General features: G+C 41.1%; 1 protein-coding gene across 1 annotated transcript in view; it reads right to left on the reverse strand.

The window, feature by feature from the left end:
* Positions 1–16,870, reverse strand: part of LOC101484372 (cGMP-inhibited 3',5'-cyclic phosphodiesterase 3A) — a 69,203-nt gene that overhangs the window by 12,915 nt on the left and 39,418 nt on the right. Inside the window, exons 2-7 of the mRNA XM_012917068.5 lie at positions 8,916–9,161; positions 3,796–3,941; positions 3,607–3,722; positions 3,246–3,489; positions 2,929–3,005; positions 2,046–2,242 (exon numbers count right to left, since the gene is read on the reverse strand). Of these exons, the coding sequence (XP_012772522.3) occupies positions 2,046–2,242; positions 2,929–3,005; positions 3,246–3,489; positions 3,607–3,722; positions 3,796–3,941; positions 8,916–9,161 (1,026 nt within the window). The remainder of the gene's footprint in view (positions 1–2,045; positions 2,243–2,928; positions 3,006–3,245; positions 3,490–3,606; positions 3,723–3,795; positions 3,942–8,915; positions 9,162–16,870) is intronic.

Raw genomic sequence — 16,870 nt, forward strand, 5'->3', positions numbered from 1 at the left:
AGGAATATTGGTTTACTTAATGCACTCTGTAGACATACAGTAATCGGGCATAACATTATGACCACTGACAGGTGAAGAGAATAACACTGATTATCTCTTCGTCGTGGCACCTCCTAGTGGGTGGGATATATTAGGGGCCATGTGAGCCTTTTACATAAGAAGCAGGAAAAATGGGAAAGCATAAGGATTAGTGCAAGTTGGACAAAGGCGAACTTGTGTTGGCTACAAGACCGGGTCAGGGCATCTCCAAAACTGCAGCTCTTGATGTCATGATCCTTGGTTCGTCGACCCACACTTTTGTCTTTTTTCTCATTGTTTTTCGTTATCTTTGTATTATAGTTCTCACTGTTCTATAGGGTTTTTGGTTCGTTCTGGTTAAGATGAGTTTTGGTTTGGAGCTTCATAGTCTTCTATTTATTCATTTTTTCCTAGTGCCTCTGAGTTTCATTATGTCTATTTGTGGTTCATAGTTTCTTGTTTGATTATGTTAGTTTCTCTTTGTTTCCAGTCTGTGTTCCTTATTGGGTAAGTCAGTGTTTAGTTATCATGTTTTTGTTCCCTTTCTTCATCCCCCCAGTCAGTCATGTCTCTGTGTGTTTATTCTCCAATCGCTGTGTCAAGTTCACATGTCTTAGTTGTGGTCTCAGTGTTTTTACTTCCTGTTTTATTTAGTTCTTTTCATTCTCGTGTGTATGATGTTCAGTTTTGCTTCCCCCATCACATCAGTCAGATAAGTGTGTTTCTTCCTGCTCATGTTTTTCCCAGTTTAGATGGTTTGTTCCTGCCTCATGTTTTGGTTAAGTTTTCAAATCAATAAACCTGTTTTTGAGTTTTCACGTTGTGCTCCGTGAGGCCCACGTTTGGGTCCTACCTATGACACTTGTGGGGTGCTCCCAGTCTGCAGTGGTCAGTATCTATTAAAAGTGATACAAGGAAGCAACAGCTGTGAACAAGCCACAGGGTCATCGGCGGGCAATGTTCATTGATGCATGTGGGGAGTGAAAGCTGGCCAGTGTGGTCTGATCCAACAGATGAGCTGCTGTAACTCAAAATGCTGATGTTGGTTTCGAAATACACATCCATCCATCCATTCGCTTCCGCTTATCCTTTTCAGGGTCGCGGGGGGCGCTGGAGCCTATCCCAGCTGTCATAGGGCGAAAGGCGGGGTACACCCTGGACAGGTCGCCAGTCTGTCGCAGGGCTTCGAAATACACATTTCACTGCAATTTGTTGCGTATGGGCTGCATCGCTGTAGACCAGTCAGAGTGTCCACTGCTGAAAGTTCCAACAACATCAAAACTGGACCACAGAGCAATGGAAGAAGGTCTGATGAGTCATGTTTTCTTTGTAAATCAATGCCTGTTGCTTACTTTGGAACACCTGGCACCAGGATACTGAAATCCATGTTCCCTACTTAAGCACTGCTGCAGACCATGTACACCATTTCATGGAAACGGTATTCCCTGATGGCTCTGGCCTATTTCAGCAGGATAATGCATCATTCCACAAAACAAAAATGGTTCATTAATGGTTTGAGGAGCACAACAAGTTTGAAGTGTTGACTTGGCCTCCAAATTCCCCAGATCTCAATCCAGTCGAACATTTGTAGGATGTTGCGAGGCCCCACCTGGCAACTTACAGGACTTAAAGAATCTGCTGCTAACATCTTGTTGCCAGATACCACAGCACACCTTCGGTCAGGCCTGTTTTGCTAGCAAAAGGTGGAACAACACAATATTAGACAGGTGACCGTAATGTTATAAGATAAGATAAGATAAGATAAGATAAGATAACCTTTATTAGTCCCACACGTGGGAAATTTGTTTTGTGCCTCATTGACTTATATTGTTAAAGCAAAACCAGCTTTTTTAAAGTAACTTTCAAAGATAGTTGCTGCTTAATAGAGGATAGCTAGCTCATGACATCATAAGATGGTTTCACATAATTCGCAAATGATGTAGTGCTGCTCTTATTGTCGATTCAATTATTCCTTCTTAATGAAATTATTTTGGGGGAAGGACATTAAGTGAGGTCTGATTGTCTACCTCTGAAGAGAGCAGGACAGGGTGAAGAACAATGCCGTCATTCGGATACTCCCTGCAACCTTCCCTTGCTTCAGGAGGCTTCTTGCCTCCCTCTGCTTCCTCTTCATTCTGTGCAAAGTCGCTGCTGTCACTGTGGTTGGTCTCATAGGTGCTGTCGTACGTGCTATCATAGTCTGATGACGCTACTGCGCGTTCATCTGGAAAAACATGACACGATTTAGAAAGGTAGCTTTAATAATCACACTAGTACTTATGGCCACATTGGATTTGACACATTAAAAAGGACTAAACACATTAGAAGTGAACACAGACGTGTTTCTTCTGTTGAGAATACATTATCACTAGAACACAAAGATGTTTCTGTTTAACTAAAAACTGGAGTTAATCCTATGTTAATGTTAACTATAAGACCTTTTTTTTATAATGACTCCATGAAAACATAATCAAAATCCAAATGTCCAAAACTTCAGCTGTCCTAGGTGAAGCGCCCTTGATTTAGATCCTGCCTTATATAAGATTATTTTAAGGTCGAGACCTTAAAAGACCTCGATATGTAAGCCGATATGTTTTTGTTTCAGACACATGAAACAAACAAATTTATGAATCCTTACTAAAATTTGTGTCAAAAACAAACTCATTTATTGCCATAACGAGTGGTGGATTTCTTGTTTACATTCTGCTTGAATGTCGTAAACTATGCAACTGTATATAACTGAAGGGTGTTTCTGTTGTTTCTTCTTTACTTTTTCAATTTACATTTATTGGCTGCTGTAAATACCGACACCAGTAGATTGACAAACAACTGATATCTGCTGAAATATCAGTTGTGCTCTAATTTGTATCTGGAATAAACAGAAAAATATGTATTTTTTTACTTGATTACCTGGGTGGGGTATTCTGTCTCCTTTGTCTTCAGACTCTACCCCGTTGTTTAGTCGATTGTTGTACGGCCTGCCACAGCTAACGGAGAGCAGAGAGACACAAGCATTCAGAGTATACACACCGGTCCATCCTAATTGATCTCTCTCATCTGGTAATTTGGATGTTGCTTTATTCTCAGAGCAAACTAATGACGTGACTAATTTCCCCCACTCACACGCAGATGACACATAAATTGTACAATCAAATTTTCTGCGGTCAGAATCGCTCTATATATTGTAAGTAAATAACTGATTTAGTATGTGATAGCGTGTAAATTACCTGCCGCAGAGTGATGGAGGCCGCCAGTGAGTGGTGGTGGAGCTCGGAGCGCTCTGGCTGTGAGTTAAGGTTCTGTGGTGGCTTTTGGGGGCCACAGAGCCAGGTACTAGCTCTGTTAGTGGCCCAGCCGGCTCAGGAAGCTGCACTGAACATATTTTTATCGTAGGGCTGGAGGCAGGAGTGCCCTGGACAGGAGGAGATGAGCAAGGAGAGCCCAGAGGTGATATGTTGGAGGGAGGGAAACCTGAAAAAGATTGCATTGTAAATCAATACTCGCTTTTTTTGTTTGTTTGTTTTGTTTTTACCCAAAATAACTGAAATGTTCTACACTCTGCAGTAAAATAGATTCACAGACACACACCTGGTCTTCCCAGTGGTTTGCTGTACAGGTGGTTGGATGTGACAGAGGCAGCACAGGAGGCAGACATGGAGCGACTCTTTGAGATGGTCATCATCACTGAGTTGTTCCAAAAATCACTGGTTTATTGGAGGAGAAAAGTCAGATAAAGAAATGACAGTAATGTTAAACCTTCTGAGTAAGACGTGTTACCTTTCTGTAGTGTGTTTGTTGCTGGCTGAGCGGTCTCTGCGTACAGGGCCTGGCTCGATGGTAGGCAGCCCTGTAGCTGATGTGGTTGTGGTCCAAGTTGATGAAATTCTCCTAAGTAATCCTGGGGGAAGACTCCGCCTGAGACGCTGAAATACAGATGAACATGTAGATGTTACCTAATGGTAAGTAGCTAAGGCAACATTATGAAATTCTAAAAAGTAAAGGGATTTTTTAAATAAAACGCAGCTTAAAAATGATGAAGAGAATGCTTCTTCGTCACAGTGGTCAAAATCAGTCAAACTTCAGAGATATCACTGCGTTCAGTTAGGAAGCATAAACCACTGTGAATCAATTTCACCCACTTTGGTGCAAATGAAAGTGACAACGGTGCACCGGAGAGGCAACCCCAAAAAAGGGAACGGCTTTGTAGGTGGAGGCCACAGATACAGATGAAAGCAGGGTCACACTGAGCACACTTGACAGTTGTGAAAGAGAGTAGAAGGGAGACATGCACCACGTCCCCATGGTGTTAATCAACCCAGTGTTAGACATTTCTCTGTAAATCCATGAGCTGAACGCAGTTAATGAGCTCATATTTTTCTGAAGGGAGCACACAAACACATTTACAGCAGAATATAGAGGGCAGCAGAGGATCACATTTGATGTTCTTCTAAAATAAACTTGCATCCACTCAAGCAGATAACCTCACATACACACATGCTCACTCTGCTCTGTGGCACTTAATCTATTCAAAGATCTCAAGCAGAGTGTGAACGAATGACTGAGGAGGCGAGTAAAAGAGAAAAGGGTGGGCTGAGAGAGAATGGCTGTTGGCGCTTTTTCTATTGTAAATTTTATTATTACTATGGGGTATTCCACTTTAAAGGGCATATCTGAAACATCTTCATGCAACAATAATGTAGCTTGAAAAAGTGACAAAAAAACTTGAAAATTGGTTTCACTGCATAAAAAATAAGTTATGAGCCAATCTTATAAAATCGTATAGTAACTTTGTAAAAATGTAACCATTTTCAAAGTTTGCTAGGATTAATATAAAGAGAAAATTTGTTTAACACAAGCTAGTTCAGAAGCTGGAAGTTGCTAAATATTAGAAAAATATCCTGAACAGTAGCAGCTTGATAACATAAACAGCCAAATGATACACTTTCAATAAGAACTACAAGCAAAACCTACAAATTAAGAAAAAAAACAGGGTTTTGCTGTCTCGCTGTGCAAGGTCAAAGCTTAGTTGTAGCTCAGTCACCAATAGTCTGTCCTTAGTTCAGAGCCATACAACAGGCCAGTGCAAGTGAGTTGAATCACCTACATTACCCACTGCCACATGCAGTCTCACAAATCCCCAGTGAGCCAAAATGAGGCAGCATCTCATTGAGTTCCACTACATGGCTCAGGCATTTGAGTGCACTCAGGCATTGTTAAAGCTGCTAGTCACTTTCCTGGTAGGCCGTCCTGCATTGCATCACACACTTTATTTAGTTTCCTTGCTCACGTTGAGTGCCTTCATACATTTTGAAGCACTGGCCTTGTAAAACATTAAAAAGCCCCCTGGAAGAATTTGCGTCATTGTTAGTTATCTTAGAGGCCCCCACCAGGCTAGCAGTGAGGGAGGAAATGGAAAAGATCGCTGATATGTGCCAAAAGAGACATACCTGGTAAATACCTGTATGTGTGTGTGTGTGTGTGTGTGTGTGTGTGTGTGTGTGTGTGTGTGTGTGTGTGTGTGTGTGTGTGTGTGTGTGTACAACAATACAACTAAAAAAACATAGCTTAAATATAATTAAATATTTTTGTGTTTTTATGAGCACATTATTAATACTTTTTACTTTACTCACTCAATATAATAGAGGGAAGTATAATAAGTCTGGCATAACTATAGTGATGCCAGTTTTCATTTTTTGTATGTCCCTCTATTCATTGGTTATTCATGGGCAACCATGAACCTTTGAGGTTAGGGTGATCTGCTGATCATCACTGCTTAGGTACAATCAATAGCATCACTAGTATATAGCAATGAAAACCTTTTACTTCTTCATCTTTCTGCATAAACTTTGAGTGGGGTTCTAAACCCTGAAATTAAAACAAACAAAGAATACATAAAGGATGAATCTGTCTACGAATCTGAACAGTAAAGCCAATGCAAAGTGCCTTGAACCTACATTATTTCTAACAGACAGCAGATGAGTCCTCTTGTAAAAAGATTTATATGAAAAAAATACTCTCTTTCTAACTTGAGCTATTCCTCATGCCCTTACTACTCATTTTCTGGATAGGTTTATGATATCAGTCACATGTTTCAGTGTTAGTTTTGTGAATATTCACAATATAGATAATAAAGACATTTTTTAGATAGGGGGAGGCTGTCTTGTGATTGATATAATGCTGGGCATGTATCTTTCCTTGTTAGATCGTCCTTTACTTGTTTAGTATGGCGTTATTTTTGTGCCACTATTCTGAGCACACGTAAAAAAAAATTGAGCGCACGTAAAAAAAAATTTGAGCGCACGTAAAAACATTTTGCAGGTGCATGTGTTGCATTTTGAGGAGAAATTTATTTTGAGCGAAGAAAAGATCAATTTGAGTGAACAAAGGTAATCGCTGTGTGCAAAAAATGTATTTCAGTGTTTGCTATTATCCATGCACACACACACACACACAAACAGCAGCCCCTCTCGCTCAGTTTTTGCATTTGCGCTTGCTCGCAATGTGTTGCTTGCGCTCTCAACATTTCTTCCCGTGTGCGTTCAGCTCTTTCTGTACACCGTTATAGTTGTACCACAAAACCAGCCAATCACAGACTTGGATGCAAAAAACCCTGATTGGCTGTTTTGGTCTCCAATCAGTTCAAAATGACGAAATGCAGTATCCCAGAATCCATTTCGTCCAAAACTCAAACGAGGCAGTGGCGGAGGAACACAGAGTGGCGGAGTTTGAAATATTACTCTTTCTGGGTCACAAATAAACTTTAAAGATATTTTCATGCAAGAATGGTGCTGTGTAAACTTCAAATATCTGCTCGAATTATCAAGACATCGCATATTTGCAAAAGTGCTCTAAACGTTTTCGGAGATGCCTGTTACCCACCAGCTGACCGCATAGCTGGACTGGCCATTGGGCATACATTTGCCCGGTGGACCGATGGTGACTTTTCATTTTTATGTTTGCTTGTTTTTGTAACGGTATAAACAACGAAAGGTTGGATTAACCAATTCAGCTAGAATGAAAAAAAGACACAAAGCTGGAGTTATTCTGTGTTTTGCTGCACACCTGCCTGTTCTTCTCTCATCCTCTCCCCTCCCTCTCCTGTTGCTACTTCAATCATGAAACTGATCAATGATCAGCTGATCGGCTTTTCTGCCACAAGTCCTGTCTCTCTTGTTTGTTTATCGCCCACTTTGCGACAGAAAGAGGAAACCAGCGGATTTTGCGCTAAACAACATCAGCACGTTCAAGCTTGATCAGCTGTTGTTAGAATTTATTTAATTACTTTCTAGTATCAGCTGATGTTTGCTGGAGTCACAGCTGTAAAAGCTGCTGGTCATGATATTGGTTTGGATATGTGGTGAGAGGGAAACATGAAGGTGATACAAATCATACATATATATGTCTTGATGCATTCTTAATCATCCAGGAAAGTAAATCTCCAAAAGTTTATCCAAGTGACTTTTGTGACTGAAGTGACTTCTTCAGTCTGAGACCAATCCGATTTTTTTTTTGCATCCAAGTCTGTGACTGGCTGGTTTTGTGGCACAAATATAACTGTGTACAGAAACAGTTGAACGCGCACGGGAAGAAATGTTGAGAGCGCAAGCAACACATTGCGAGCGAGCGCAAATGCAAAAACTGAGCGAGAGGGGCTGCTATTGTGTGTGTGTATGGATAATAGCAAACACTAAAATACATTTTTTGCACGCAGCAATTAATTTTGTTCACTCAAATTTAGCTTTTCTTTGCTCAAAATAAATTTCTCCTCAAAATGCAACACATGCACCTGCAAAATGTTTTTACATGCGCTCCATTTTTTTTTTTTTTTACGTGCGCTCAGAATAGTGGCACAAAAATAACGCCATAGTTTAGCATTTGGTTGTACTAAAACACACACCCAAAGCTGGAGGCTGTTAATTTTTTCTGTCATTACTTTTGTTTTAGTCCCGTTCTACCCAAAACTACGATCACAACAAAGATAAAAAAGGAAAAAAAAGAAAGAAAACCCCACACTTTTATCTATGCATGCTACTTAGCTAGCATTAGCTAACTGAGGTTTCTCGTGTGAGATTATTCACACATTGAGCTGACTATTGGTTCAGCACTGGTTCCTATGGAAAAATGTGTTTCCCAAAGTTTTCTGGCTGTTGCTTGGTAAAACTAGTTGCAATAAGGTGCTGCACCACAAACTGCTCCCTGATTGGTTTTGTTGCTAGCAGGTTGCCATGGTTGCCTGTCATTATTCATGTTTGTCTACAAAAACCTGCAAATTACTAACCAAGTGGTATGCAAAACTTGAAAATATGTGACGCAAATTAGAAATGAACAAGCTTTGCCTTCAAAGTAAACAGTTATAGCTCAGCTCTGCAGCCTGTTTCAAAAACATGTCTCCATTTCTAGCTTGCACGTTTCACAGCTTGGAGAGCAGTGTTTGTAGACAAATCTGTAAAAAATATAAATATGCGACTAAAGTAAAAAAGGAAGTTTTTACCAACCTTTGGGGAATACATATTTTTATATTTTATCCAAGCATTGTCACAACCAGTTAAAATAAAAAGCAGGAAAAACAAGACGGCAACAGGACAAACACAAGTGTTCAAAACAGTAACCTAAAAACTGTGTGAGCCACTGAGCCTACTTTTAACATTTATGTTTTAGAACTGTGTCTACAATTTGCACTGGCACTGACTTTTCTATTCACGTTTATCTGCTTTGCCTAGCACACTAAACAGTTAAACATATGTATCTACAATAACTGTAAATCTTACACTGAATAGTAGTGATTCTTCTTCTCCTTTTGGAAGACCAGACATAACTTTGTTTTTAGCTGTAAGTAAAATTCCACAAAACAGCCAGAACTACACAAACTCAACTTTTCTAGAAAGACAAGCAATAACCTTTGGAATAGCGAGTCTCTCTGTTTTTTCTGGCCCATCTTCAGAGTCAGAGCAGGTGTGGGTGTCTGCAGGGGTGCGAGGTCGGTGGAGTGGCTGGAGGTTGATCTGGGTGCTGAGGAGATTGCTGACAGCCTTCAGAGAGCTGCAGGTGTTAGGGGGCAATGATGGGTCTGCCAGCAGGTCTGAGATCAAACCATGAGCCTCACCCATCACTGCGATGTCCACCACCACACTGGTGCCCGATGACTAGAAGACAAAATGAGAGAAAAGGTGAATAATTAATAATCCATTGTTCATTTTTTCTTGTGTAATACAGTCATGTTGTGGATTTAAAAAGTCTTTACACACTGATGCATACTAAAGTTTTTTTATCTAAAAGAGAATGGAAAAATGTTTGTCTGTATACTGTGGTTGCACAGCAGCGCAACCATTGTCTGTGTGTATATGTGTGTGTGTTTTGAGCATAAAGCATAAATAAAATAAAGCAAATAAATAAGATGAAACAATTGCCTTTAGCCTACGATTGTACTATATGGTTACAGCAGGTTAATAATAAGTAATGAGAGTGGTCAAAATCCTGAAAACTGACTAACAAGCCCCACTCCTCCTACCCCTCCACCTTTTGTTCTATATTTAGCTATTATTGATTCAACATACTGATTGATAAACCCCAAAGGCTCATCTGTGTCAGAGGTAGGCCACGTGTTGTTTCAGTCATGGATTCCACCATTAATGTCAACATCGGTTAATCAGCTTCTCTTTAGTTTATACCAGTTTCCATCACACAACCAAACATGTCACCCCACACACACACGCACACACACACACGCACACACACACACACACACACACACACACACACACACACACACACACACACACACACACACACAAGGCAGTTTCTACATGTACATATTCTCTGCATGCAAAATGCAGTGTCTGCAATAAAGTGAGCCTTGAGAAAGATAAAGAACTGACATTTGAGAGAATTCACCAATCTTGCTGTGCTTAATTAAGTGAAAAGTTAAAATAAATAGCTTTTTTGATTAATGCCATAATTAAACGATGCAAGGCAACAATTAAAGATCAAAAGATTAAGAAGACTAGTTCCTAAAGAAGATGCTTATTTTTTGTCAGTGAATGGCTTAAGGAAATAGACTGTATAGTGTAAAAGATTCAATTCAATTCAATTCAATTTTATTTATATAGCGCCAAATCACAACAAAAGTCGCCTCAAGGCGCTTCATAGAAACAGAGAAAAACCCAACAATCATATGACCCCCTATGAGCAAGCACTTTGGCGACAGTGGGAAGGAAAAACTCCCTTTTAACAGGAAGAAACCTCCGGCAGAACCAGGCTCAGGGAGGGGCGGGGCCATCTGCTGCGACCGGTTGGGGTGAGAGAAGGAAGACAGGATAAAGACATGCTGTGGAAGAGAGACAGAGGTTAATAACAGATATGATTCAATGCAGAGAGGTCTATTAATACATAGTGAGTGAGAAAGGTGACTGGAAAGGAAAAACTCAGTGCATCATGGGAATCCCCCGGCAGCCAACGTCTATTGCAGCATAACTAAGGGAGGATTCAGGGTGACCTGGTCCAGCCCTAACTATATGCTTTAGCAAAAAGGAAAGTTTTAAGCCTAATCTTAAAAGTAGAGATAGTGTCTGTCTCCCGAATCCAAACTGGAAGCTGGTTCCACAGAAGAGGGGCCTGAAAACTGAAGGCTCTCCCTCCCATTCTACTTTTAAATGATGTAGAAGTGATCGAGTATTGTGTCTCTTCACTGAAGCTTACATGATCTGTGCCATAAAATAATGCTTTTGAACCTGTGAAGGATCAGTACCTTTTCTGTTTAGCTACTGGTCTTTTTTTTTTTTTTTTTTTTGGACAGGTCTCCTTTCGATAAAAAAGCAAAAGATAAAAATCTTAAAGATTTTTATAATTTAAAATCTTAAATAATTGGGCTGAAAAAGTTAAACTTTGATGCTTGCAGGGATCAGTTCCCCAAACTAAGATTTGATATTAAATATTATTATTTAATGTCTCTGTCTAAATAAAATGCTATTCTATTGTGATTTCAAAAAGATCACTTCAATTCAATTTTATTTATATAGTGCCAGAAATCAGATAGAAACTGATTTAGTGGATCAGTGGATGATAGTCCCTAGAGAGGTGGCGTCTGATACCTGACCTGACATATGGACACAGACAAACAGGCACACACAGATACGAACATCCATTCCCACCCTCATGCTCTCATATGCAAATACTCAGCACTCATCCAATGTGGAGACAGACATAAATAGACACTGTACACACAATCACACTCCCCAAGCGCACTCTATACCCCAGGTCTAGGTACTCTTGCCCCTAGAGGGGGAAACTGCACCCAGACCCAGGTAGTGTTACCCTCTTCCCTGGGGTGGAGAGAAGCAGACCGCCCGGACTCCGCAGCAGCAGGGAGGCCCCACATTCCAGACCCCAATCGGATGGCCAACTCCTCCTCCCAGCCCCCCGCCCCAACAGGCAACAGAGAATGGGGGTGTATGAAGACTCCAAACCTCCCTCCGCCCGCTCATATGTAGTGTTGATGCATGTGTGTTCTAAGGTGCATTTAATACCCAGGAGGGCATGGAGCTACCTGCCAGAGAGCAGCAGGTAAGCGCATAGCCCCTCCCGATAGCCCTCAATGTCTACGTGTATTTAAAATTGAGAGGTGGGCAACGGCGCCAGAGGTGAGGTCGTACACCCTGACGGTCTTCTGGATGCCGTGTAGCGTGCCCACCCCCAAGGTCCTATATGTATGTGTAATGAGAGTGTGAGTAATGTGAATGTCTAAGTTGTGAGATAAAATTGTGGCACAGGCAGCCAGAAGGGGACAGAGGCCCCTCCCTGGGGGCTAGCTCGCCCGCTGACCACAGTAGGCAACCCCACACTCTGGAACCTACCAGGGCAAGGGGGCCCAGGCCCATCCGGACTGGGGCCCAGGTCAGCAGGGGCAGCCCATCCAACCCCACCACAGAGAAAACTGCACCCACCCCATCATCCACTCATCTCCCAGACTACACAATGGTGTGTATGTGTAAGTTTGGTGATGGAGTTTTTATTATGAATGAATGATGAATTTTTTATGAATTATTATGTCTATTTTTATGCTTAAGGACAACAGATGGAAATTAGCCCTTGGCTATAATCTGGTATGTTTACATTCATGTAATTTTTTTTTTTTTTACATTTATGTTCATTAACATGCACTGTCCTAAATAAATAAATAAACAAGACAATAGACACCCAGGCTGAGTTCTTCCTCCACCTCTCTTATATCTCTCCCCCACCTGCAGAGTGAGTTCCTGGAGAGAGGAGACCTCCTGCAAAGATGTAACAGCCTCTCCCATCAGTTAAAGAGACCCTCAGGTGGCTTGATGCACCGGTGGCAACCCGCACCAGGGCTGAGCTCCCATATGCCCACCCGCCCACAACCCCGGTGACACACCAACCAGGACACAAGCTCCCAAGGCCCAGCCAGGGTCCCGGCCCGGAGACGGAGCACCCCCAGAACCCCATGCCCACCCCGGACCCACCTAGGGGCAGCCAGGCTACCAGGTCAGTAACCCATGTCCGTCAGCACAGACCCTCCCCTATCCCCGCTGCACGCAGCCACGAGGAAACCATCACCTAAGAGCCCTTAACAGGCCATGACCGCAACCCCGGATTGAGCCCTCCAAGGAAGACGCTCCTGGGGAATCCCCCGACGCCCCAAGCCTATCCCTACCCCCACACCAATCACAACAGCGAATGTGGGACCAAACTATTTTTTGCCATTTTCTAATTATGGTATATGGTGTACAAGGCCAAGTCTTTGGCTTTTAAATGAATATAAACTCTTTCTGTGTCTATGGTTGATTAATAAGCTGGAGTGGAAGATTGCTGCTGCTACTCCTCCTCCTCGGCCTGTACTTCGAGGATTCTGACATTGGTATAACTCAGGAGTGTTGATTCATTTAACTAACATAATCATCCTGTTGTAACCAGGCCTCTGTAAGGCAGAATGAATCAATATGTGGATCAATTATTAAATCATTTACTAAAAGGCAATTAGAACAGAGAGACATAGACCTAGTAGTGTTTCATAATTCACAAATAACTGTTTTATATTTTGGTCCGGTTGAGGATGTATATTACTCTTTTTTTGTCATTTTTTAAATACTTAAGTTATTTTTGCAGATTTTTGGTTTGGGGTTTGGTGATATGGGAACAGAGGGTCTCTATATAGGATTTAAAACAGAAAAACTTTTCCAGCTTTTAATACTTGAAATTGTCAAATACTAATATGTAACAAAGTGTTGCATATTTTTTACTTTTGATTCAAACTCTCTCATATTTTGTCCCTAAACCACCAGCCTGTGTGTTGTAGTACTGAGTTTTGATATCCAGAGCACTTTTAGAAATTGATCTAAGACCTGAAAGTTCAGGTCAAGTGTGGAAGACTACCTTTTCTTTTATTTCTTACACTTATACTATATTTTAATACCAAGGACCCAACTTTTGTTGTTGATTAAATTACATCAGTAGGATAATGTTAAAGTTATAGAACAAAATCTGTTGCTATTCATTTCAGTCCTGGTAGTTTTTGTATTATATATAAAACAAATAATAATGACCTACCATCATACTGTCATCTGTGGATGTCTGTAGATGTTAGCCAGTTAAACCTCTACAAGGTTTTGTCAGAATTCATTCCAAACTTTTTAAGCTATTGTGTTTGCCACACGTGTATACAGTTTTTCTCAAATGTTAAAACACAAAAGCCAATCCTGTAACCCAAATGACCAGTAGTCTAAACACATTTACTAAATGTAGCCACCATATTCCAGTACCATAAACACATGTCACATGAAGACACAATTCACAAAACACAACCCTCTGTACTCATAAATCTAAACACATTTTTCCTTGCTAAAACACATGTTGCAAAACAACTCTGCTCATATCCTCAAATGAAAGCCCATGTGATGCAAAATGCTTGCCACAGTCACCAATCTTTGAACACAGGGAACACACCTGGCGTCATTCACTACACACAATGACTCAAAATTGAAGACACTTGTTGCTAATGCTGTACCCACATGTAAAAGCAAGTTCAGAGTGCACAGTATGCTGAAGGTTCCAAACAAACACAATGGATGAAGGCAGAGTCAGGGGAAGAGGAATTTGATGCAGAGGAGGGAGATAAGATAAGATAAGATAAGATAACCTTTATTAGTCCCACACGTGGGAAATTTGTTTTGAGAAGAGCTGGCCCTGGAAGAAGAGGAGCAGGCCAATGAGGAAGAGGAGTTCAAATGAGAGGAGGAAGAGGAGCGACCAACGAGGAAGAGGAGAAGGCCAACATGGGAGAGGAGAAGGTCCAGGAGGGAGAGCAAGACAACCTCGCACCATCATTACGGACGAGATGCGAGCAACAGCTCAGCGACATGATGCCGCACAGTGATTGTGGTGTGTGTGTGGTGTGAATAACGTAAATAAAAAAACTTCACACCCTGTTCATGTTTTCAAGATTACTGTTGTGTGCAATAGATTCTGTTTTTGCATTGAGTTGTGTTACAGTAGTGTACGTACATGCAGGATTTTCCATAGATTTATACTACTCATATGAAACTCACAAATCTAAATGCCTAATCCTCTGCAGAGATCTACGACGATCCGTTACTGTATAGTTTCTAAAATATGCATTGGCAGTTATGGAACAAAGAACCTTCTCACAAATTGAGCATTGTGTTTTCAATTGTTTTGCTGTAGTGTGTAATGCTGTGTATAGTGTTTACAGTTTTGACAGCTTCGAGCTGCTCTCTTGGTGTGGGAGTTTGAGTTTTGCAGTGGGAAGGTGTGGTTGTGTTTATGTAGCTTTAGAGAAGGGTGTTGTGTTTGGACATTGGGGGACCTGGTGGTAACGTTTGTGAAATGTGTTTTAGCATTTGAGAAAAACTGTAATTCAATTCTTTTTTGGTCCAGAGGAAAAAAAGATCAAGCTGAGACAGCAACAGGAGAGGCACCCCTCCATATTCCAACTAAGTGACAGCTGATTCTCAAAATTTGCTTCTTTAAACAAAATCTATTAGCTCTTCAAACACATCAGGAGTTGTGATGAGTAAATGCAACAAGGACGTAGGTGATAGTTTACTGGAAGAGCATGTGTCTGTACATGCGTGTGCGCGGTAGTGTGCATGTGTTACCTCAACCTGAACAAAACCCATTAGACCACTCCAGAGCTTTATGACATCCTGCTATTGTGACATTCACCTCTTACCTGGCAGTAATAGAGTTGTTGAGCTAATGTCACAGAGGGAGTGACATAGTAGAACCAGCAATTTGTGTGCACCTGTAGATACCCACCCAGACACGGAGACATGATGTAGCTGTTTTATGGCAATGTTATTCTCTGATATTTAACTTCCTAGATTAATTTATTGTCTTGCAATGAATTTAGATTAGAAAATCAAATTTTATGTCTGTGCATTTGCTAGTAGATTCAGTACATCATGCAAAAGAATTTGAGCTGATGGATGCTACAGAGATCTGTTTTGAAACATGTTGGTGTAAAGGTGAGGAAGGAGTTTATGGATTTCTCCCAGTATGAAGGGCCACAGGCTACAACTGGGGGAGCAATGGTCAATGAGTAAATCAACAGTGGACACATGAAGATGTGCATAAAGACACACACACAAACACAGAGGTATGCATGTACAAGAACCTGCCTTGGGATCAGACCGAGACAGCATGTAGTGCACATAGAAACATGGGTCATAAAACTTTCTCAAACTGAGTTCACTGTAACAGAATACAAATCGACTGGACTCTGGTGATGTACACAGAGAAATAAAAAGAGATCTGTGTATGCCAGGCTCCTATGAAACCACAGAGATCCTCATTTGGTTTACTTGTCAAACTGCATCATCAGTGTTTAAAGGTTAAACCACTCTCCATTGCATTTGAACTGACACACATAGAATGTGGTCAAAAAGGAAAAACACCACAGTGCTCAAAAAATTCCAAAGAAAATTTTTTTTACCTTTTATTTTTGGTGTGATTTTAAGTCCTGACCTCAAAGGGTTCATAGTTTATGTATATACTGTAAATATACACTCAGGGACCGCTTTATGACACTGTTCAACTGCTGGTTCATGCAAATATCTGAGCAGCCAATCACATGGCAGCAATTAAAACTAAAGACCAATTAAGTTCAAACCAAACATTAGAAAGGAAAAGAAAGGTGGTTTAAGTGACTTTGATGGTGGCGTGATTGTTGGTCTGGGTAGGCTGGTCTGAATCTTTCAGAAACTGTTGATCTGCTGGGATTTTTACCGCTCAGCGATCTTTAGTTTAGTTTAGAGTTTACAGAAAATGGCCAGAAAAAGAAATAATATCCAGTGAGAGGCATTTCTCTGGGTGAAAATGCCAAGAGGTCAGAGGAAAATGACTGATAGGAAGGCAACGGTAACTGAAACATCCGCTCACTACAACCAAGGTGTGCAGAAGAGCATACCCATAACCCTTACCTTGAAGCAGGGTGTGTGTGTGTGTGTGTGTGTGTGTGTGTGCGTGTGTGTCCAGATATAGAGCAAAATCTCTTTCCAGCACCTTGTTGAATCTGAGCCATAAAGAATTAGGTCAGTTCTCAATGCAAAATGAGTCCAAACTGGTACTACCAAAGTGTACCTAATAATATGTCAAGTGATTTTATAACCATGGGAATATACATTCAAGTCAAATACAAGTTTCAAACTCTTTCCACACAAATGAAGATGATACACAAAGGATTTTTCCTCAGGTTTCCCATATCCACCACTTCCCACTATAACAGTTTTCTCTCCTCTCTACCCCCATCCCCCAGCCCTCTCCTGAGAGACAGTTAGAAAATATGCAGGCAGATCAGGCATAAAGGCAGATGGTG

Source organism: Maylandia zebra, linkage group LG14 (assembly GCF_041146795.1).
Source record: "Maylandia zebra isolate NMK-2024a linkage group LG14, Mzebra_GT3a, whole genome shotgun sequence".
Taxonomy (NCBI): domain Eukaryota; kingdom Metazoa; phylum Chordata; class Actinopteri; order Cichliformes; family Cichlidae; genus Maylandia; species Maylandia zebra.